This window comes from Parus major, chromosome 18 (genome assembly GCF_001522545.3).
Source record: "Parus major isolate Abel chromosome 18, Parus_major1.1, whole genome shotgun sequence".
NCBI lineage: Eukaryota > Metazoa > Chordata > Aves > Passeriformes > Paridae > Parus > Parus major.
Window position 1 is genome coordinate 6510868 of NC_031786.1, and position 23346 is coordinate 6534213.

General features: G+C 47.1%; 1 protein-coding gene across 3 annotated transcripts in view; it reads left to right on the forward strand.

The window, feature by feature from the left end:
- TMEM94 (transmembrane protein 94) overlaps positions 1–22962 on the forward strand; it is a 42485-nt gene extending 19523 nt beyond the window's left edge. For 2 of the 3 annotated variants that reach the window (XM_015645730.3, XM_015645728.3), the window contains exons 10-31: positions 384–440; positions 2266–2370; positions 2980–3144; positions 3363–3572; positions 3742–4057; positions 4786–4959; positions 8231–8333; positions 9530–9747; positions 10940–11121; positions 11323–11461; positions 12082–12197; positions 13040–13139; positions 14588–14696; positions 15237–15426; positions 15943–16020; positions 16407–16492; positions 16942–17023; positions 17301–17455; positions 17717–17811; positions 18922–19015; positions 19254–19424; positions 20238–22962. In XM_015645730.3, coding sequence (XP_015501216.1) covers positions 384–440; positions 2266–2370; positions 2980–3144; positions 3363–3572; positions 3742–4057; positions 4786–4959; positions 8231–8333; positions 9530–9747; positions 10940–11121; positions 11323–11461; positions 12082–12197; positions 13040–13139; positions 14588–14696; positions 15237–15426; positions 15943–16020; positions 16407–16492; positions 16942–17023; positions 17301–17455; positions 17717–17811; positions 18922–19015; positions 19254–19424; positions 20238–20310 — 3018 coding nt within the window. In that variant the 3' untranslated portion in view covers positions 20311–22962. The remainder of the gene's footprint in view (positions 1–383; positions 441–2265; positions 2371–2979; positions 3145–3362; positions 3573–3741; positions 4058–4785; positions 4960–8230; positions 8334–9529; positions 9748–10939; positions 11122–11322; positions 11462–12081; positions 12198–13039; positions 13140–14587; positions 14697–15236; positions 15427–15942; positions 16021–16406; positions 16493–16941; positions 17024–17300; positions 17456–17716; positions 17812–18921; positions 19016–19253; positions 19425–20237) is intronic. The other variant, XM_015645731.3, reaches the window with a different exon arrangement.
- Positions 22963–23346: the final 384 nt, after the last annotated feature.

Here is a 23346-nt window from a genome sequence, read left to right on the forward strand (position 1 = left end):
AGCTCCCTTCCTGTAACTGACCCATATAAGTTAAAATCAGATCACTCAATCCTAGCTTTTTCTGCCTAAAAATAACCACCCAGAAAGAGCCTCCTCTGGCTCTAATTGCTATTATTTTCTCTGTAGACTTTTAGGTAATGACTGTGTGTTCCTCTGTGATGTACAGCACCGAGCACTTTGCCTGTGCTTCACAAGTAGATAAAAAACAGAGCCCATTAAAGACTTAATTGCTTTGATGAGTTATCAATCTGCCTTGGTACAGCGATTCCCACAGAGCAGGACTCCTGCTTTCTCCTCCTTGAAGGCACATCCTGAGGGAAGGATGTTCCTCATGGCACATTTCTGAGCACAATTATAGTAACTGGTCTCTTCTCTTGCTGCAGCTTGCTAAGTTTTCAGAGGACACTCTCAGCAGCTACACAGAGATGGTATCTTCTCAGGTACTATTATTATGAATTGTTTTCCTCCATCTTCACTGCAGAACTTCATGATATCCTTTCCCTTCCTCTCTGATCTCCTGCTTGTTGCTAGATCCTTTTTACTTGTGTCAGTTGTCCATTGTCATTCATTTGTTACTTTAATTTGCTGTGCATGCAGGTTGCATGTCTTCCCCTTCCACCTCCCCATGTAAATACTGCTGTGCTGACCAGAGATTGAGGTGACCTCGATACTGAGTCCAGTTGTGCTTTTCTGAATATTGCAAATTATTTGAAATCAGTGTTTTCTGTCCTGGAGACAGTACCTCTTTCAAGTCCTGTTCCAGAAGTAAAATAAACTTTGTATGTTGGTGTGTGTTTGAAAGAAGGGAAGTATTTTGCTTGTACCAGAAAAACCTTGTTCAGGTGAAAACTAAAATCCAGAGGGAATGGTGGTGAGCACCCAGACCAAATTGCAGAGAGGACTGCAGAATGTTCAGGCTTTTTAAAAGTCTGATCCTGCTCCATAGGCTTCTTATCAGGCTTAAGCACATTACCAGTGCTTCCAAAGCTGGGACAATTAAACATTCAGGAGCCCTTTTTCTGGGGAAGAAACTGCTCTGGCCTCTCTATAAATTGCATCATCCAGATTAAACAGGTGGGTAGAGGAAAGATACTTCACTGTCTAATCTGATGCTTTTAAGATTCCTCTTTCTGTAAGGAGGCAGATGGACTCCAGGAGTGATTAAAAATCCCTAGATATAAGGTATTCCTGTCTCTTTGCTCCAGTCACTCAGAGGAATGCACATGGGTGCACACACATTTCCTTTGCTAAATATTTTGTTGCCTTCCTGTGCCAGTTCATCATTTAGCTGAGGTGTTTTTCAGATATTAAATGGAAGTGATTTTAGATGACCTACCTTGTTCCAAAGATCTGTTTCTTTCTTTTTGTAAATTTTTTGCTTAGAAGAATCTGGTTTAAGTAAGAACTTTTTTTTTTCTTGGTGATAGCTCCAGATTGTTTTGCATTTGATTTTACTGCTGTTCTAGCCATTAGGATCCAGGGAACATGATTTGAGGAGCTTTGGGGGAAGTGCTCTGCAGTCACAGTATTCCAGAATAACAGCTAAAAAGCAATAAAATAACACAATAATTCAATCCTGGTTTTGCTGGCTTTAGGATTGCCAGAGGAAAACACACAGCTCTGGTGCTTGGATTGATTGCTGCCATCCAGACTCCCTCTGAAACATGTTGGTGTGGAAAACAAAGGGTGCCACCTGGACATTTTAATTTAGCAAATATCCCCTTTTTTCTGTTCCATTACGATTCCTCTGTAATGATGGAGTCGTCAGGGCACCTTGGCTTTGTTTCCAATGTTGTCAATGCCTCAGTAAGTAAACTTGGGCAAGTCACCTCACCACAGGGAGCCCATCCTTCACCCAATTTGCAGCAGTGGTGGGAAACCAAAGGCCTCAAACCCCACAATCCAAGGGGTTGAGTTACTTCAGGATAAAAACACCAAGAGGTGACAACGGACTCACTCAAAATGAACTCACTCCAGAATTCATTTCTATGTTTTTGGGTAGACAAGAGGTAGTTTCAGTGAATTCTCAATTCAACAAGCAGACTGGCTGTTAGCAATCAGTGGAAAGGGGAAGAAATGCTTTTCCGTGGAGAACACCAGCACTGTATCAGGTAACAGGTTCCCACAAAGACTGATGTCTATCTTACAGTGTATCCCTGTGTTGAAAGTGAAAGAAGGTAATGTCATACTCCCTTTTTTCCTTCTCCCTTCTTCTTGCACTGAAAGAGTCTCTAACTGGCTGATGTCCTCTGCTTCCCTCCTCAGGAAATGATACGTTGTATCTGGAGCCACTTCCTCTGTGTTTTAAAAGGCAAATCCCCAACTCTGAGCTTCACTTCCAGCTTGCTCCACAGTCTGGGATCTGTCACTGTGAGTATTGCTGGGTTGTCAGAAAGAGGAGCTTGGTGAGGATGTTTCATTTGCATCATTGATGTTATCCTTCCCTGAGCACAGACTGTGCAATCAGTTCACTGTGCTGGAATTAGAAACCCTTCAGGCACCTGTCTTTGTAGAAGAGTTTATAACTGTCTTGTCATATCCAAGCACATTCACATGCTAAAACAATGGTTTGAGATATTCTGTGACATCTGACAAGATGTCTGTATTTTCCAGCTCTGGTTCTGGTCAAATTACCCTCTTGATTCCTGTGCAAGAGCCAGCTGGTTTGGGTCCTGGGAAGGTACTAGCTGCTGAAATAGGATGAGTAGTTGCTTCCTTCCCTTGGTCTTCATGCCTAGTTTTGCAATATGCTGAAGTAAAATCAGTGTTAAACAACCCATAAATCTTGTTAAAGCAAGGAATTCTTGGATTTCTTGGAGTGTTATTAGGTGCAGTTTCTTAAGAGAGAAAGTTGGTGAAGGAGAGACTTGTCTGTCGTGCTATGTGTTTATTAAAGTCATGATATTTACAACTGCACATGAACACTGAGATGTTTTCACTAAGATTTTTCTTTCTTGGGGGTGTCGTGGGATGTTCTAGGTGCTCTGCTGTGTAGACAAGCAGGGGATTCTTTCCTGGCCAAACCCCAGCCCAGAGACTGTTCTGTTCTTCAGTGGGAAGGTGGAACCACCTCATGACAGCCACGAAGACTTAACTGATGAGCTCTCCACACGGTCCTTCTGCCATCCTGAGATGGAAGATGAGGTGAGTGATCCTTAGTCCATAACGTAATGTGTTGGCTTCAATCATAGTTTGACTGAAACACAATGTGATATTATAAAGGGGCCTTGTAGAGAAGTCCTGTAATTCTTTGCTTAAAGATGAAGAAGCAAGCGAGGATCCTTTTCTACAGAGTCCTGAAGCGGCAGTACCTTGTGTTCAACCGCTGAATCACCACCCTTGGCTCTCTTGGTCTCCCACAGCCCCATGAAAGAGATGCTTTGCTCTCTGGCCCCCTGGCAGACACAGTGCACATGGCCAGTGAACAAGAGAGGAACAACTGGTCTGGTGATGCTCCAAAGGCTCCTGAAGCCTCTGCTCACCGGAAGGCGACCAGCAGAAGCAAACATCCCTCTGGATCCAATGTGAGCTTTAGCAAGGACACGGAGGGTGGAGAGGAGGAGCATACTCAGGTAAGACTTACCTGAGGGGCACACAAGTAGGCTTTTGTGGAGCTGTAACACAAACTCAAACCCACAGAGTCCCTACTGTTGGGGAATTTAACAGGGAATTCCCTGCAGGATTCTAGGCTCAAGCCATATTCACTGTAACCAACTACGATTTCTCTGCCTGTTGGACCAGGTTGTTGGGGACAATGAGGTGTTGGCTTGTGAGGCTGAAGACTTTGTGTGTGACTACCACCTGGAGATGCTCAGCCTGTCCCAAGACCAGCAGAACCCTTCCTGCATCCAGTTTGATGACTCCAACTGGCACATGCACCTGAATTCCCTCAAGCCTCTGGGTCTGAACGTGCTGCTGAACCTGTGCAATGCCAGCGTGACTGAGCGGCTGTGCCGCTTCTCCGACCACCTCTGCAATATCGCCCTGCAGGAGACTCACAATGCTGTGCTGCCTGTCCATGTGCCCTGGGGCCTCTGTGAGCTTGCCAGGCTGATAGGTGAGGAGGAACTGGATGAACAGACAAGGAGAAATCAGAGCTGTCAATAGGCACTTAATCCTTAGAGAACATGAGAATATTTCCCCAGTCCCATTTGCTGAGGAGGTGGAAATATAGAGCTGACTCTGTTGTTGTTTGGTTGCCAAAGGAGTTTATTAAAGAGATGGCTTTTGGCAAGTTATGACATTGTCAGTGCTATCCAAGGAACTAATGTCATCAAGGATAGTGCCAGCCAGCTCTGGCTAAGCTTCATATTCTTCTGGTATGAGTCTGCCAGTCTTATCAGGAGACAGAGAATACCTGCTAATGAACAGATATCTGGTCTGTCTTTACAGTAGGGCTTTACAGGGAGTTTGGGGATAAATGATGTATGTCAGCTCATTTTACAGATGGGAAAATGGAAGTATAGGGGCAGTAAGAGGTTAGAAGTAACACTAGGATTAAAACCTGGAAACCTGAACTCACGTCCATGCCTGTCCTGTGATGTCACAGTTACTCTCATTAGTGAACAAGAGCAGGAACACTGTAATTACTAATCTAATAATTTTGAGGATGTTTTTCATCCTAGATCTTAAGCCATATTTACATAGAAGCACAGTGAGCACCTACCAATTGCTGGGGAGGTGTCAGAATGGGCACAGGCAAAGTGGGTGGCACAGAATAAGAAGGAACTTTTCTTTTACATTGATTAGAGCCTGATTTTCCTCCTCTTTGTGTTCATATTTCAGGTTTCACACCAGGTGCTAAAGATCTTTTCAAGCAGGAGAATTATTTGGCTTTGTACCGCTTGCCAAGTGATGAAATGGTTAAGGAAACCATCCTGGGGAAGCTTTCATCCATCACCAAGAGGAGACCCCCCCTGAGCCACATGATTAACCTGTTTGTGAAGGACACCACTACCAGTAAGGCTGCCTCTTTTTCTGGCCATCCACTTGGCACAGGGGGAACTTTTCCTCAGAGAGCCCAGAAAATGTAAGGCTGGAAGAGCCTGGAGTTCCTGTGGGGTGATGCCACCACTCTGTCCATGGCCAGTGCAGATATGATTAACAAACCTCAGTGATCATCTGTGGTATACTGAGGGGGGGAATTCTTCCCAGCCTTGACTTGCTCCAGAATAATAAATACCTTTTAAAAAATATTGTAGATAGCACATAGTAGATCCGTTTTCTGGGAGCAAACAGCATTGCAGAGCATGGTATGGGTTTATTGAGTTTTTAATAGACTTCTTGATGGTAGTGAAACTAGTACTGCACAGGGTTGAATATCACTCTAGGTTTTAGTTAATAATGCTCATCCTTTCTGATAAATCATAAACTAATATTTTTGTGAGTTGTCTAGTGTATTACATTACACACTCCTATATTGCATACTAATAAGAAATCACAAAACTTCCATGCAAACTCACAGTGACCATGAATACAGAACTGAAGCCATACAGACTTCTCTACTCTTTCTACTCCTTCCTACTCTCATAGGAATGGGCTGGGATGGAAAGGATGTACAGCTGGTTGAGGTCTTAAAGCACCTCAGAAAGATTTAACAGCTTGCCTGTCAGAGCTTTTAGTCTCTTTGTAATTCCTTAAATTGACTGAACTTGGCTCTCTAGAGTTGACATATGTTCAGTATTGAATCTGAAATATGATCATTGTGCTGGCCAGAGTTTTACCAGGTTAACTGTCTTCTCTCACCCACTTCTTCTTAAATTTTTATCTTCATCTGGGAAGGAGCTTTTTCATTTGTTCTGATTGCTGCTATCTTGCCTTTGTAAGTAGGAATTATTTTGATGCTGAGATTTTTAGTGTAGAGAAAAAACCTTTAATGTTGCCTCATTTCAACTCCTTATCCTCACTTTTAAACGGTTTAGGTTAGAGCCTGGAGCTCAGACAAATAGGTGTGACCTGGATTATGCTGTCTAGAGTAAATTCTTAGAGGAATTTTGCCAGTTGGGTTTAGTTAACCATTGGAACACCTCTCACACAATAGTCTTGTCCCTTGAAATTTCCTAAAATGCTGCCATTTTAGAACCAGAAATACTGGATTGTGCAGATAACATTGGGTGAAGTCAAATGGCTCTGTTTATGCAGAAGTCAGACCAGATGATCATAACTTACCTCTCTCCACACATTATTTGTGAATAAATCTATGAATCCACCCACTCCCATGACATGCTGCAGTCAAAGCAAGATACATAAATTCTACAGCTATAGCAGAAATAGGAGGCAGATTATCTGTGTGTTCCCTTACTATTCCATTGAAATACATGTCTCACCATCTGGCAGTGTTCATCCCAGATCCATAGTAACAGCATGGAAATGAGGTGCTCGCTGGCATCTTCCGCGGAGTAAAACGGCTTGATACCATCTCTGTCTTTCTCTGCTGGAACTGCACTGCTCCATTCCTTTTCATCTGTCCCATTGGTTCAGATGGAGCAGTTTGGTTCTTCCCCCAATGAGTCCCAGCAGCCATGAATGGCTGATCATACCCCCTGACCTATTCATTTGTTTTTTCCCTTTTTGCTAGAGCAATCCTGGCCTGAGAGTTCATGATTTGGGAAAGGCTGAGCTCATTTTACTGTCAAGGACAGCTCAGTGAACTTCTTGCAGTTTATGGTGTCTGCAGTCACTGCCACTTTTTCCTTAGCAGGGCTGTGGTGTGGGATTCTGGTGGGAATGAATGGGAAATGGATTGCAGTTGCTGTCAGGCATGAACGTGGGTACATCTGTGCATGTGGTTATTGCAAGCTCTTGCTCTGTGTCCAGGACACAGGTTTTGCATGGATAAACATCTTTTGTTCCTTCTTTCTGAGCAAGGACTATCTGACTTTAGGAGCAAGGTGGGAAGGATTAGGTGTTTATACAATAAAATTAAACAGAGCTGTGCACAAGTGCTCCTTTGTGTCCCTGAGACAGACTCCTTCTTTCACACACAGCTCTTATTTGTCTTAGAGGTTTGTTATGCTGATAAACTTGGCTTGTGATGACTATTTATAGCAAAAGCAGAGAGCTGCTATGTTTTGGAAAATCCTCCAGTATTCCTGAAGGTCCCTGCCTGGTTTGTGTTGAGGGGATATTCTTGGCTCTGGATTTCACCAGCCAGTCAGCAATCAGCAACAATGCCTGCAAGAAGCCTTTGGGCTCATTTTTCTTGGCAGTGGTGGTTTTTTTTTAAATTTTTTTGTGGGTTTGGTTTTTGTTTTTTTCATTAGCTCAGCTTTGAAGCTGTTGGGGGCAAAGAGAGCAGCTGGAGGAGGGAAAGGAGAATTTACGTGCAGGAAATGTTAATGGGTCGATACAAATGAGAAGGAGCAGGAGGTGTGGAGTGGAGGCAGCCCCACATCCCTAAACTTGTGTCCTGTGACTGGGACCTGCATCAGGGATGTCACACACCTCTGAGAAAAACTTTTTAACACCTCTGGCTACAAGAGGGAATAAGGGATTTTGAGTCTGTATTAAAAACTAAAATGGGGGGAGAAAGAAAAACAGGACAAGCTGTGGTGTCCATTGATTTTTCAGTTCTTCCCTAAAGACAACATGAGTTACTTTTTTAGAGTTTCTTATTGAACTTTTGAGTCTCTTGAACTTTTGACCCATCCTGATTTAACACATTTTCAGGGTGAAAATGTGAAACAGGCTGTTATCTGGCAGGTCACACTGTCAAATTGTCTTCTGCTACTTGAATGAAAAGTATTCAAGAATAGCTCTCACCCTTTAGTTCCATGTCTGGCCTAAAAATGAATGCACTTTGCAGTGTAGGCAGACTTTGATCCTCGTAGGCTCATCACTGCTGCTTGTACTTTCATGACAAGAGGCACAAAGGAATTTCTCTTCTTCAGCTCTGTGGGATTCAGGAGCAAGGCATTATCCCACCTTTACAGGAGCAGGATTGATACACAGGGTAAGGGAAGAATAGGAAGGGACTACATGTCTTACATTTTATCACTGCCTTGTTTGAACCCACAGTTAGACAAAGGGCAGTTGCAGGTGCATCATCAATCCTGAACAATTTCTTAATGGAGACTGAAGACTTTCAGCAGAGGAAAAGGGGATATCTGGAATTCACCAAAGCATTTTGTGGGAACACTCATGTTTTAACAAACAAGGGAGCAGCTGGTGTGATATCCCCTTCCTGGGGGCTGTATGTGTGATACTGACTCATTGTTCTCCTACACTTCAGGCACTGAGCAGATGTTTTCTCATGGGACAGCTGACATCATCCTTGAGGCCTGCACTGACTTTTGGGATGGTACTGATATCTACCCCCTCTCTGGCTCTGACAGGTGGGCAGTTTTCTCATTTGGGGCATTCAGGAGCTGCAGGTGAAATGCAGAGAGAACCTGGTCACTCTGTTAAAATTCTTTTTGTGATGCTTGTTAAGCTTTTTAAGGGCTTCAAGTAGGTTATGAACATGAACCATCTCTACCTGTAATTAATTGTTATCAGAGCAATGTAAGAGATTAGATAGCAACAAGCATTCAGTTAGACTGGAAGAGCAAGACACTTCTTACTGTATCTATTGGGATATTGTCCTCTTCTAAGTGGATTCTGACTGTCCTGTGTAGTAGGACTAAATTATAATCAGGTCATGCTGGTGGCAGTGAATTTTTTGTTGTTTATCAAGAAAAATGTATTGTCTTATATGAAATGTAAAATGATCAATTGTGCCTGAACCAGTCCACACAATGCATCACACCCTTGGACTCCTGCTGCAATATCTGACAGTTTGTGCTGTATTTTCATCTACAGGCTGAATTGCTGTTCCTGTTGGCACAGCAGACCAGTAATATTTAGTTTCACTGACTTTTCACATTGCTATTCTAAATCTGCTTATCCTCAGGTGTGAAAAAACTGCCACTGATCCTTTTTGGAATATTGATCATGTTACAAGCAAATTTTTTTTTAAAAGAAACTGTATCTGATGTGTAGTCTAATTTGTTGCCTCTTGTGAATTCAGCTTAGAGAAGGAACTTTATTTCAGTGACTGAATATTGACTAAATACAGTTCCTGGGACCCAGATTCTGAAAGGGGACAGGAGAAGAGTGTGCTCCTGCAACTATCTCTGCCATAGATCCTCTTGTCAGAGTTGTCAGTTCCCTCTTTGGTGTTTATCTCCCTACAGATAAATTATGTCTGATAAATTAAGCTTCTGCTGTCATGCAATAAATTTCCTTGGAGTCATCTGGCAGCCATATTAAGCATATTATATTAATAAGTGTATTTGAAGAGCTCTGTGTTCATACCCATCAATCTGATGAGCAAACAGAAACATTCACCACTGCCTCTGCTGGAATATATGTTCTTGTTGCCCTGCAGCTTGGAGAATGCAGAAACAGCAGGGAAAGGCTTCTTCAGACTTTCCAACCACTCTTTATGGAAGACATTTTTCCAAATACATGGAACTACAGCATTTCTGTATTGTCAGAAACCTGGCACATTTTTGCTAGCTTTGTCTGTTTTTTTCTCTCTTCCACATAGGAAGAAGGTGCTGGATTTCTACCAGCGAGCCTGCCTGTCAGGATACTGCTCTGCCTTTGCATACAAGCCAATGCACTGTGCCTTGTCCTCCCAGCTCAATGGCAAGTGCATAGAGCTGGTGCAGGTGCCGGGGCAGAGCGCGATCTTCACGTGCTGTGACCTCCCTGGGACCACTCCCATCAAACAGAGCAGCCGGAGGAACAGCTGGAGCTCAGATGGTATGTGTGTCTGCAGTCCTGGCTGCAAACAGGTCTGCTGCTGGCCCAGGGGCTGGATCTGATCAGGCTAGAGCTGTAAGAACATTGTTGTTCAGAGCAGCAGATGGAAACTTGGAAGGAAGAGCTTCTGAAGTAGATGCATTTTCAGAGGAAGTAATGATGTGGCAGCTGGTAGGGGTATTTCTAGCTAAGTTATTGAAGCTTACAGAGAAATTCTTCTTGTAGGAAGTCTGTTTTTAAAGCAGGCTATGGAGAGTCAAGACTCCTGGGTATTTCAGTACTTGGTTTGCTATTTGTCTGATTTTATGGAAATCCCATGTGATGGGCTTTTCAAAGGATTGAAATGTATAGTGCTATGCAACTGTTATTCCTTGATGGATTTTGTTGCTGTACTGAAGGAACTGATTCCCACTAGATGAACTGTACATCTCCTTCAGAACAGCAGTGGAGACTAAGAAGCACATACCATTAACATAAATCCAGGAGGCTCTTTTGGAAAACCAGTCTTAACCTCTTTCTCTCTTGATCTCCCATTCTGTAAAATGTGACTAGTGGGGTTTCCAACAGCTAGGAACAGTTATAACTGTTTTCAGAATACTTTTGAGTCCCACCTGTGGCAAGCCTTGCAACTGTGTGAAGTGTTTTATTATTTTCTTCTTCATGCTGCATCCAGCCCCCATTCACCACAGGCTGATGTGATGGTGAAGGAACCCTGTCAAAGAGCCTTTGCAGGCTTTTTGGAAATGTTTGCAGGGAACACGATTCAGTTCCTTTGCATCAGCCCCTTGTGGTATGATGCCACTGTGCCTCAGCTAGACTCACCATGTTGTTTAGGCACAGTAGGATGTGTTTAAAATGTACATGTGAACATTATGCAGTACACATCCTTGATCTTTCTACCTAAATTCCTTGTGACTGATCCCTGCCTTCTGTTTTATCTTTTTCCTTGCTTGCTGTTTCCCACTTGTGTTCTTGGTCTCCTATGTGGGGATGTCCTGAAACCACTTCTGTGACTGGGTATGCTGGGACAAATGGATGTCTCTTCATCTTTCCTCCTGTGTTTGTGTTCCTGCACATTTCTGTGTCTGCTGTGTCCTTGGGTATCACCTTGGTGGCCTCCCCACCACATGTCCTTTGTGTGATGTGGCCCCTCATGTCTCAATGTGATTGCGTGTTGTTTGCATGCCTGAAGAAGGGATTGGGGAAGTGATGGAGAAGGAAGACTGTATCCAGGCTCTGAGTGGACAGATCTTCATGGGAATGGTCTCATCTCAGTATCAGGCCCGCCTTGACATTGTCCGCCTCATTGATGGATTGGTCAATGCCTGCATTCGTTTTGTCTACTTCTCCCTGGAAGATGAGCTCAAAAGCAAGGTAAGCTGTCTTTGCTGACCCCCCTGACCTTGCATGGCCCCTGGTTGTCTGACTGGAGAGTTTAGCTCCAGTGCAATCTAAGGTTAATCTGATTCGGCCCACTAATGAGTCCAGAAGGTACCTGTGCTCCCAGTATGGCATCAGTCTGCAGTGCTCTGGCCTGGGCAGCCACTCTAAAACCCTTTGTCTGCTCACCCACAGGTGTTTGCTGAGAAAATGGGTCTGGAGACTGGCTGGAATTGCCACATATCCTTAACACCCAATGGTGACGTGCCTGGCTCAGAGATCCCCCCCTCCAGCCCCAGCCATGCTGGCTCCCTGCACGATGACCTCCATCAGGGTGAGAACTGTGCCTTGGTCACTCTGAATGCCATGTGTTTCCTGGGGGGTTCTTTTAAAGCCATCCATGGGTTCCTGTGTCCACACCAGACACTTATCTGTCCGAGCTTTGAGCACACAGCTGGATGGCCCTCAGGTGTGTGTGTGTAAGTGACATCACTTTACATTTATAGCCTTTCTAGCCAGCCAGAACCAAGTTTTTGGAAACAGACATCCTTCTGTGCACCAGCTGCCATGGATTTATGTGCTCATGAGTGCTTTTGTTTCTTGCTGGGGCCCTAGTCAAGCCACTGAAGGTCCCTTGCTTGTGCATTGCTCTTTTTTTCTTACTTCTGGTGGGATTTCTTTCTTCTCTTCCTCTAGAAGGACAGCAGAACAGATAAAGTATCATGTCTCAAAAGAGCAGAGACTAGGCTCACATATCTACCTCTGAACAGATTAGTAATCTAAAAATACTGCATTTTAGATGACTGAGTGGGAGATCTGAGTGTTGCTAACCCAGAAAATCAGGCTTCACGTTTCCTGGCTCCTGCAGTGCCACGTGCATGTTCCACGTGGGTGACACAGAGGTGGCAGAGGCAGGTTTGTGATTGTTGTTTATGCTGCTTCTCTCTGTTCCAGTTTCTCGAGATGATGTGGAGGGGCTTCTGCTGATGGAGGAGGAAGGGCACTCGGATCTCATCAGCTTTCAGCCAACAGACAGCGATATCCCCAGCTTCCTGGAGGACTGTAACAGGGTGAGGGCCCCTGTCCCTGTACACCTTCTACTGCTGTCATGGTCAGGAGTGTCACCTCATTACTCCCAGAGGAAATTTCTCATTGAAGGAGATCAGTTTTTATTTCCTTCACCCTTCTTCAGCTTGGTATCTAGAACCTGGGATCCTCTCAGTTACTTTCTTAGTTACTTTTGCTGAACAGCTCTTTGGTTTGGAGTTCAGGAGTGGAGGTTACCAAACACAGGGTTAACCTTGAGAGCTGCATCTCAGTTCCTCTGGGTCCCATGGGCTGGGCAGGGAGTGGAAACATCCCCACTTTCCATGCAGACAGAAGAAACACTCTCTCCTCCAACTGTGAGCCACAGACTGGTGCTGCCCTGTGGTCAGAGTGTGAGACAAGCCCTTCCTGCTTCATAAAGACCTCACATGCTCAGCAGACATTACAGGCATATCAGAGATACAGATTAAAAAAAAATCTTTTAGGCCTGGTTTTAGAAGGCAAGACCCCTTCTTGCCTTGCTGCAGGTTGATGTGGCTGCAACTGAAATAGATTCAGTTGCTGGAAGACAGCAGATGTGTCTGACTAGATTCTTCACACAGGCAAAAAGTCCTTAGAAATCCTTGGGCACAGGTTTGTCACACTGACCTTACAATCTCTGAGGGCAGCTTGGGAGGTCAGTGTAGAACGTTGTCAGAAAACTTCTGACAGTGGCTTGGGAAAGCCAGTTCTATCTGCAGGAACCTGAATTTGTATCTGTCTTGAGGTTGCATAGTTCTAGGAGTCATCATTCTCATTTCAGTAATTCCCTCTGAAATGCCTCTCTCTCACACTCCCTGCTTAATCTGTCCTTTCTCTTCTTCAGGCCAAACTTCCCCGGGGGATCCACCAGGTGAGACCTCACCTGCAGAACATTGACAATGTGCCTTTGCTGGTGCCCCTGTTCACAGACTGCACCCCAGAGAGTAAGTGACCTTTCCTACTCCTGTCCATGAATTCCTTTCCCAGCTCCTTGGTCTGGCTCATCCAAGTGTGGACATGGGTGAAGGGAAGGAGATACATTCCAGAAATCCAGAAGGACATATTGATATTAATTATCCTCTGTTGTTACCTGTGGGGAGCCAGGTGTTAACTGAATTTTCATGCAGCTGTTGCCCAGCTGCTGAATTGAGCTGAGAACCACTCCTTTCAATTTGCATTCATAAGAGACACAAAAGCAAACATACAAAATGTTACTGCCTTTCATTAAATAAGTGTTATCAACGTACCAGGAGACTCTGATCTCTGCTCACAGCTCTTACATAACTCAGAAATCACTTCCCAGAAGAATTTTCCCCTGGCAGTTACTGTTAACACTTTCTGCTGCTTTACAGTTTTTGATTGCAGGAAACAGAAAGCACAAAATTTCTCTCTGTCTCTCTGAGGTATTACTTAAAGAAAGGGGCTGAGTGCTCAACTGGCAAATACCTGCCAAGTCTCCAGTAAGTGTGCAGCATAATTATGATTTGCCATTTCAGTACCTCTGGCCACAGTTTCCAGTGTGTCAATCACAGTCCAGTCTGTTTTCACACTTAGTGCCCAAATTTCCTCTCTCTCTTTGGCAGAAGTGGCAGCTCCCCACATGACCCAACCCCTCACTGTGCTGCAGGTCTTTGTGCACCAGGCATTTGGTGAAGGTGTTTACAGGGGAATCTGCAGAGGGGAGTCTTGAGGTTTTTTGCCTGGAGCATTCTAGAAAATCCATATATACACAGAGCACTGTGCATGGAGCTACAGAACTGAAATCAAATCAAACAGCAGCTTGGACATAGATCTATCTAATGTATAAGATATTGTATAATAATTATATCATTATATAATAATACATTTTGATAAAAGGTTGAGGTGGTGGTGGGTGGGAGTGCAGGAACAGGGACTGGCTCTGAGTATGGCTAAGTGTGGCACTGCTTTTGGAGTGGTTTGTTACGTTCCCTCCCTTCCTTTAGACTTGCAGCAACACTAATGATGTGCTGCTGAGCAGAGTTTGAAACACTGTATTTATTTTCAGTTTGAATTATTTAGGTTTATTTCATCTGTTTTCTAACAAGACCATTTGATGTTTAAGCTGTTTTATTCACCCAGCTTATGCCTACAGCTCTGGTCTGAAAGAGGTGTGCTGGAGATGCACACCTGGGTCATAGTTCTGTGAACCACAGATCAATTCCTGCAGTGACAGGTATATAGAGCACCTGGTCTGCAGTTAATTAACTATCTAATTGTGTGTTTTGGCTGTGGATCTCAATGTACACAAGTGCATTTGTACACAAGGGGCAGTTTTAATCTGCTCATTATCCAGATTAGAAAGGGTGTGAAACACAGTATTTTTGTGTGCATAATGACATAACACACTATTGCTCCTTCTGTCCCTCTGCAGCCATGTGTGAGATGATCAAGATCATGCAGGAGTACGGGGAGGTGACCTGCTGTCTGGGAAGCTCTGCCAACCTTCGGAACAGTTGTCTCTTCCTGCAGAGCGATATCAGGTGGGGCAAGGTCTATTCCTCCTCCAGCTGCCTTTGCATTGATCTTACCAAGTACCCAGCCATGGGTCACACCACACCTGGGGATTGTGCAGGGAGGTGCTCACAACTGCTCTGTCCGTTTTTAGCTGCATTTATCTTCATGAGGGAGATTTGTGGGGATAGGATGGGGATGTCTAAGGCCCTTGATATACAGATGTATTTCTGTGTCTGAAAGGAAGACACTCTCTTGCACGCTGGACTGTTGTGCCCCAACTACCATTACAGATGCTTCCCACTGGGTGGAAGAGTGGAAGTACCCCATGGATTGGCCAATTTATTGACCTTGTGCCACAAACCCAAATATGTTCATTATTTCTCTGTGAATAAGTGAAAGTCTAGGGAGATTGATCCTAGTTTCATGTTATAGCTCAGGCTTCTCTACGTGAGCAAGGTATACAGAGCATGACACAGCACAGTGTGACTTCCCAAGCTGGACTGCAGTGAGACAGTTTCCTTTCTGGGATGAGGCCTTTCATCAACACCTCTGTGTTGTCCTTGCAGTATAGCCCTGGACCCTCTCTACCCATCCCGCTGCTCCTGGGAGACCTTTGGCTATGCCACCAGCACCACCCTGACCAATGGCTCTGAGGAGCTCACCCCACTGCAGCTCTCAGGGCAGCTCAACAGCCTGCCCTGCTCCATGTCCTTCCGCCAAGAAGAGAGCACCAGCATCATCAGGCTCATCGAGCAGGTGAGCCAAGCAATCCCCTCTCCCCAGTGAAAGAAGCAGAGCCAGGAGCTCACATGAGCATTCTGCTTGAGGTGCCCACAATGTTGCCAGCAGGAGCTTTGCCTGTGTCTCCTGACCTTTGTCCAGGTAGCACAAGAGGGGCCTAGCCCTCCTGGTCCAAGGTGTAGGGAATGGTTTGGAAATGGTGCCGTGGGGTAACAGAATATGAATATTGTTCATCTGGATGGAGTATACTCTTGCAGAGATCCCTAGCTAGATAACACTGCAGTGTTCAGGAGAAGTGTAACTCCAAAAATGCCAGTAGTTTAAACAAACTTACCCCTTGGCTAAATCCTGCCTTGCCTTCAGAACCTCTCCATGTAGGCAAGAGACCTTCCCTTTTTGCTTTCAGTGTGTCCAGATCCTCTCCCCTCCCACTTCCCCTGCCAGGTTACATGCTCTGCCCCTGCCTGCCATAACTGCCCTTGGCTGGCAGCTGCTCCCAGCAGGGCTCTGAGGGCTTGTGCTTCCTTCCAGGCCAGGCATGCGACCTACGGGATCCGCAAGTGTTTCCTCTTCCTGCTGCAGTGCCAGCTGACCTTGGTTGTCATTCAGGTGAGTCCTGGCCTGGCTGGAGACAGCATTTAGCTCAGAGGACAGGAGGGCTCCCATGGATATGGGTGGCTGCAGTGGGGCAGCCTCAAGAGAGGAACATGGCCTTCGGTCAGATTTACACAGTGTGTTTGGGGAAGTTACAGATGGAGACTTTGTGATCTCAGCCTGCACTGCCCCTTCTCCCTGATCCTCATACATTTACTTTCAAACCCCTTTTCCCTGGAGAAAAGCATCTCCTGCAGCTCCTGCCACAGGAACATATGAAGGGGCTGTGCAGTGGCAGCCTGGTTACCAGCTCATCCCAGCATTTCGGGGGAAGACGGCAGCGTTTTGGGTAACAAGTCTGTCCTAGCTCATGCTCTTCACTCTGGGTTGTTTCTGTCCAGTTCCTCTCCTGCCTGGTGCAGCTGCCCCCCATCCTCAGTACCACAGACATCGTGTGGCTCTCCTGTTTCTGCTACCCACTGCTCAGGTGAGTCTGTCAGGGTGGAATCTCCTTCTCCTCTCCACAGGATGCACAGACTCACTGTGTCCATGCTAAAAGAAAGCTGACTTCACCCACAGCATGCTAAGAAGGCTGCAAGGATTATTCCAAGCACCTGCTTTGACAGGGTGCTTGGGAACAGTGACAGGAGCATTTGTGTGCTGCTGTATTTACTCCTGCCTTGTGTGATGAAAAGTCTGAGGTGTCAGGTGGAGGCCAAGGTACCACAGGTGGTATTTTCCTCACTCATACATTTGGAGGTCACTTTTCTCTCTGTCTGCACCTGCAATGAATAACACCTTTTATGGCATATGTAAAGATAAGTGCCAGTGCTTCAGGCAGTCTGAGTAGGTTATTTGGGTTCAAATGTTAGATAAAAGCACAATAGCTCTGGTGCCTGACCACATTACTGAGACACTTAATTTACCTTTCTTCAGTATCTCGCTCCTGGGCAAGCCTCCCCACAGCTCCATCATGACCATGGCAACAGGAAAAAACTTGACTTCCATTCCCAAGAAGGTAGGTGGCCCCTCAGATTTAAATTGTCCACACATTTTTCTCTCAGTTTTGTCCCAGTGTTGATGCATAGCTGAGGCTCTGTGCCTTCCTAGCATGCTCAGTAAATTGATCCATGGCAGGAGCCAGGGAGGGAATCCTGCATGCCCAGAGGGCAGATTCTCAGTGCAGCCTCTCATCTGTACTACAGCTTGTCTTTTGCAGCCACTGATGGTCCATGGGGAGGAGGTTGTACCAATGACATGCCCATGTCATCCTCCTTCCTTTCCCTTATTCACAGACTCAGCACTACTTCCTGCTCTGCTTCCTGCTGAAATTCAGCCTGACCATCTGCTCCTGCCTCATCTGCTTCGGGTTCACCCTGCATGAGTCCTGCAAAGGGGTGAACACCACCAGCCTCAACCTCACAGCCTGCTCCTCCATCATGCTTCACAGGTGAGGAACTGGGCCTGGCACACACATCCCTACTGCTCCTGGACTGATTCCACTCCTCTAACAAGCTTCAGCCTCTTCCATGAGCCACCAGGGCTGTAGCCTTGACAGCTACATCATTGCCCACTGTCACCTCCTGGTACCAGGACAGCCTGAGCTCACACACAGATCCCTCAGCTGTTAAAGGAGGACATAGCTCTGGTGGGAACAGGTCAGACAGTTAAGTGCCCACTGCTGACTTTCCTGTGTCTTCTCATTCACTAGCAATGCTTATGGTGCTCCTGACTGGTTTGGGACGTTTTCCAATGCTCTCCTGGTAGCCCAGAAGCTCACAGCTGGCCTGATTGTTTTACACACAGGTAAGTCCCTGTTCCCAGAACTCCATTCCCTGCTCTGGGGGAAAATGTGCATTCTCTGTCTCTTTCTTTGCCCCCTATGCCCAAGCACAAACTCTCTGATAAAAGCAGACACTGCAGTGGCCTCACAGCATAGGCACAACTCCCCCTTTCTCACTAAAGAGTGTCCTGGCAGATTAAAGACAATACCCTCAGAACTGATTCTGCTTCCTACCAGCCTGGTGAAGTGCTGGTTCTGACCAGTCTCATCAGATGAGCCAAATCTCATTTACCTTCTTGAAAGTTAGTAGCAGCACCTGTAGCTCTCCAAAAATATTCCCTGCTTCAAAAGTGTTTATATCCCTGCTGCTATTCTGTGAAGTACCCCATTGCCTTCCCACAAAGGGCACTGGCATAGCTGTGACTCTTTGAGAGCTGGAAGCCTTTTTAAGCCCCCTAGAGGGGTGTGGAGCCAGCTCCTGGCTGACCCTCATCACTTGCACCCATTGCCTGGCAGAGTGTGTCCAGCTGCTCCCTCACAATGAGAAAGTGTCTCAGCTCCCTGTCCTTTCTGTCCCATGGTGCTGGGCAGAGCACTGTGTCTTGAGATGTGTCCAGTCCAACAAATATGTTTCCTGATTTGATGTCCAGCTTTGGAGAGAATGGGCTGCAGTGGCTGGAGTCCCTCAGACCACCAAGGCAAGGCAGGGGTGCTTTGCCAGGCAGCTTTGGGAGAGCCTGAGTGAAAGCTGGGCAGATGCTCAGTCCTGTACAGACAGCCCTGGGTCTCTGGCTGAATCTCTCTCTGGGCAGGAGCTTTCATCTGTTTCAGCCCTGGAACAAGGGCACACCCACCCCTGTCCCATTCCCCAGAGCTGGGCCTTTGCCTGTTTTAGCTCCCAGGCTGTGAACCAACCTCTCAGTGAATAATTGTGTGCAGTACAACCACTGCACTGCCCCACCTGCATTCCAGGGACTTGGAATTGCGGTGAGGAGCCTGGTCTGAAAGAGCCTTGAATGGTAGGCTGGTTCCAGGGACATGAACCCCAGATCCCTTAGGAGTAACAGGTGTTGATGTACCTTGTAAAGTGCTGTATCTGTGTGTGATGCTAAATAATCCCCTTTTCCCTGCAGTGTTCATATCCATCACCCACGTCCATCGCACCAAGCCCCTGTGGAAGAAGAGCCCCCTCTCTAACCGTTGGTGGACGCTCACTGTGGCTGTTGTGTGAGTACCCCCAGGCCCTGGGGAGGTCCAGGATGCTGGAGCAAGGAGGGCCCCAGACCTGCTCCAGCCCCAGTTTGCTGGTGCTGAGGAGAATCAAGTACATAGCAATTGATCTCCACTGCTGAACTGGTGAAGGGCCTTTATTGTGAGCATTTCATCTGGGCCTGAATCCTGATCTGCAGATCCTGGGAAATTTATCAAGTCTGCTGAGATTTGCTGTGTCTGTTTTTAATCTTAGAGTGCTGGGGCAAGTGGCACAGACTGTGCTGGACCTGAAACTCTGGGAAAACCTCAACTCTTCTTTGACCTTTAACCACGTCTCCATCTCTCCGGTCTCATGGCTCCTGGGTTTTCTTTCCTTGGTCCTTGTGGTTATCATCAATGAGATTGTCAAGCTGCATGAAATCAGGTATGGGGGTTGTAGGGAGGATGGGGAGAAAGGGCTGAAGCTTCCCTCCAGCGTGGCCTTGAGCTGTACAAAATAATGATGCCCAGGGAACAGGCTGGGGAACAGAAAGGAAAAGCTGACTGCATTGTGTGAATCACCTGGCTATTGTGTGCAGGCCTACGTTCCACCTCCCAGAGAGGAAGCACAGGGGAGGAAGGAGGGTCAAAGAAGGGCAGTGGCAGTGATTGGGAGCAGGAAGGGAGAACAAAATTTCTTTATCTCAAACCAAAGGGAAGGAGACAGTCAAGGTCTATGCAACACCAGTATGGAACTGGGGAGGGCTGTTCTCTCCATCTTGTCCCAAGAGGGCAGAGGCATTGAATCAGGAGAGGAAATGTGCCTTCACACAGGGCCTGGACTGTGGGACTCGTTTTCACAGGAAGTGGCTGAAGCCAAGAGTGAGTAGCAGGCAAAGTCACTGGCTGTTCTTCCCAGCACAGGGAGCAGCCAGAGCTGGGAGTCAACACTAATGAACATTAATTCAGGAAATGGGCTGGGGAGGAAAAGCAGCAGGGATTACAGGGAACCCTGATGGGGATAGAGACACCATTTCTGTTCCTGTGAAAGGTTTCTGAACCTTTCTGTGCTGTGTCTGGTGTCCCTGGAGATGGGATTTAGCTGGATGGGGTAGGATGGAGACCATGGGCTGCCCTCTGGATTTGATTCCCCTCCCAGGCCAGGGGCTTCCCTGCTTCTTGGGGCTAGCAGCTCAGGAATGGCTGTGGGGCAGTCTTTCCTTTCACCCCTCTGCATACCAACTCTCTTCTTCTCCAGGGTCCGTGTCCGTTACCAAAAGAGGCAGAAGTTGCAGTTTGAAACCAAGCTGGGGATGAATTCACCATTTTAAAAGCAGCCAAGCTCAAGTTCCCTGGAGCCAGGGCCAAACAGCCACTGGGAGAGTGGCTGCACCAAAGGCTTGGGGAGTTTTCTGTCACACATGCAAACCAGACAGCCTTCTGGCAAAACTACATCTGCACCTTCCCAGGGCCCCAGGCAGGGATCCCTCCACAGGTATTCAGCCCCTTCCCAGGCTGCCAGGTACCCTCACAGGAACATGCAAGCTCTGGTGCTTGTTCAGGCTGCTCTTCCTTTATTTATTTATTACTAGAGGTATTTGTTAGTATCATGGTGATGCTAAAACGAAGCGGCTCCTTTCCTCTTTGTGAGCAGATGGGTTTCCTGGGCCTGGCAGGAGAATCTGGGACCAGTAGGGCTGCTGAAGAAGGAGATCTCTATTGAAACCAGTCTTGGTTTTCCATCTCTGCCTGCTCTCCGTGTGTGCATGCCCTCCCCACCTCCCTGCCCTGTGTCCGGTGGCAAAGGAGCCATCCCTCTTGCAGTCCCAAGAGTGCTGGGAGCTCACATTCCCGAGGGGACAGTCAGAAGGGTCTCTGGACAGCTGGGCTAGGCCAGCCCTGCCCTCTAGTGTCGTTGTCACATCCATGTGCTGGCTGTGTCAGAAGAGGGATGAGCCAGGGCTTTGGGAAAAGCTGCCTGTGATCCTCTGGTCTGGTGCAGAGGGAGGGCAGCTCTGCCTGCCTGCAGGGAGCCAGCATGGCTCAGCTTCCTGCAGCCTTGTTGAACCAGCTTTTGTCTTCTTTAACAACCCCCAGAGAGGTTTTATAGCTCTTCTCCTTTTTGTGATCCAAACTGCTGTTCTGCTTCAGTAATGTGCCTGCTTGAGAAAACCACAGCTCGAGATAAAGCCTGAGCCCTGACTATCCTGCCCTAGAGAGAGGGGATGTCCTTCCAGGCAGGATATCTGCAACTTGCAGTTGTGACTAATACAGAGCTGGTCAATGGCTTCTTTCCCAATCCCAGGATTGTGCTGCCTCCAGTTCTTGCTCCCCAAGGCACAGGGAACCACCCCCAATCATGTCTATCTGTGGTAGTGCTGGGAAGTCTCTCCCCTCTGTGCTAATGCCTTCACACAGAACCACAGAATGGTTTGGGTTGGAAGGGGCCTTAAAGCTTATCCTGTTCCACCCCCTGCCATGGGCACCCTGCCATGGGCAGGGATACCTTCCTCTATCCCAGGGTGCTCCAAGCCCTGTCCAACTTCCAGGGCTGAAATTCCAGGGATGAGGCAGCCACAACCTCCCTGGGCAACATCTGCTCAGTGTTTTACTGCAGGTCTCTTCGTTTGCCATGGGGACCTCTCCCCTGAGGGCTGCAGCAAACCATGATTTGTCCCAGTGCAATGCACAAGCTCCTGAGCTCTGACCAGACCCCATCTGTACTGGGAGCACTGGTCCTGTTGTGGGCTGACAGCCAAGGGCCACAAAGGAGAACACAGGCTTGGCTACCAGAATATTTGCAGCTCATGGAGATGTTGACTCTAGTTCTAAACACTAAAGCTGGTAAATCTTGGCCCTGTTTTTGGTCCCAACATTAACACTACAGTATTTGGCTGTTACCTCCTCTTTGGTACCAGAGATTAACAAGTGGCAGCTGGTCCCTCCTGGGCAGGCTGGCTGGAGCCCCCAAGCTCTGCCCTGCTGCTCCACCTTGTCTTCCTCACTTTTCAGCATAACCAGAGAGCACAGACACAGCTGAGTGTCTCTAAGCAATACCCTCACCCTGCTGTGGAGCTGGTAGATGAGCAGAGCTGTCCCCAACCCCTGAGCTCTGGGGACACACTGAGGATGCTGGAGGGGGGCAGCTGGGGGTGTTCCATGCCCTGGACTCAGTTCCTCAGGTGGGGGGATGTGGAGATCCCACGCTGTCAGGATTGAATGGATGAGGGAGTCAGAAGCTCCCTGGGGAGCACAGGACTCCTCCCCTGCACCACGGCAGACAGGCTGGACTGTGCCCTCACCCTTGGGCACCTGCAGGGAGAACAAGCTGCACCTTTCTCAGCCTCAGTTCACTAAATGCCACCTCCAGATCTGTGATGCCTGGCCCCTGAGAAATCAGCTTTCCTTCCTGATGCCAGGGTCAGGTCACAGGTGGGATAGCATCTCCTCCATGGCTGAGCTGAGCTGCAGAGGCAGCACAGAGCTGCTCACTGCTGTCCCAGCTTTCCCCCCACCCAGACCTTGGCTCTTGCCCTGTGCCATGAACTGTTGTAGGTGTTAAAAGGCAGCAGATTCCAGGGCTTCCTGCTGGCCACACCTTCCTCTGGAGGAGGCACCATCAAGGTTTCCTCCTCTGGTTGATCACAAATGTTTATTTTCCTGCATCCTCCTTCCCCAGCTAGACTTGGAGGAAGCTAAAGTGTATGAATGGAGCCTTTAGGATGGTCTTGCCAGTGCCACCCTTCCCTCAGCCATTGAAGTGTCTGAGGGTCAGAGTGCACGGCTTCAGAAGGAAATTTCCTACATCAAGATGTTTTTAAATGCTGTATATTTTATATTAAATTTTTTGGGATGTATGTAAAAATATTTCATTTGTATTAAAACTTGTAAATTGTATAAAAAAGAAAAAAAAAACAAACCAAACCCAGACCCACAAGCATCCAGTATATGAATGGCAATAAATGATTGTCTTGGATAACACACCCAAGAGTTGGGAACAAGTTTGCACCCAGCAAAGGAAGGAGGTAAAAATGTCTGTGGCTGCTGGGGTCACAGGGTGTGATTTTCCTGTTGTAGGGACACAGCCTGAGAGCTTGATGCTCCTGGGATCCAGTTTTGGCCTTTTTCCCAGTTTCTGCTCAGCTTTGGGCAAAGCTGTCCATCTCTGAAAGCTTCTTCCTCCAGAGTAAGTTTTGCTTACCTGGTGGTTTCCTGCTTCAGTCGAGGCTGGTGGCACGGTTTGAATCCCTCTGGTTGGGTGAAAGGTTGGGATGAGCTGGAAGAGGCACTGGGAGCACTGGAGACAAGCAGTGGTGGGATAAGGAGGCCTGGGCTGCTTGTCCTGAGCAAAGCAGGCACTGGGGTGA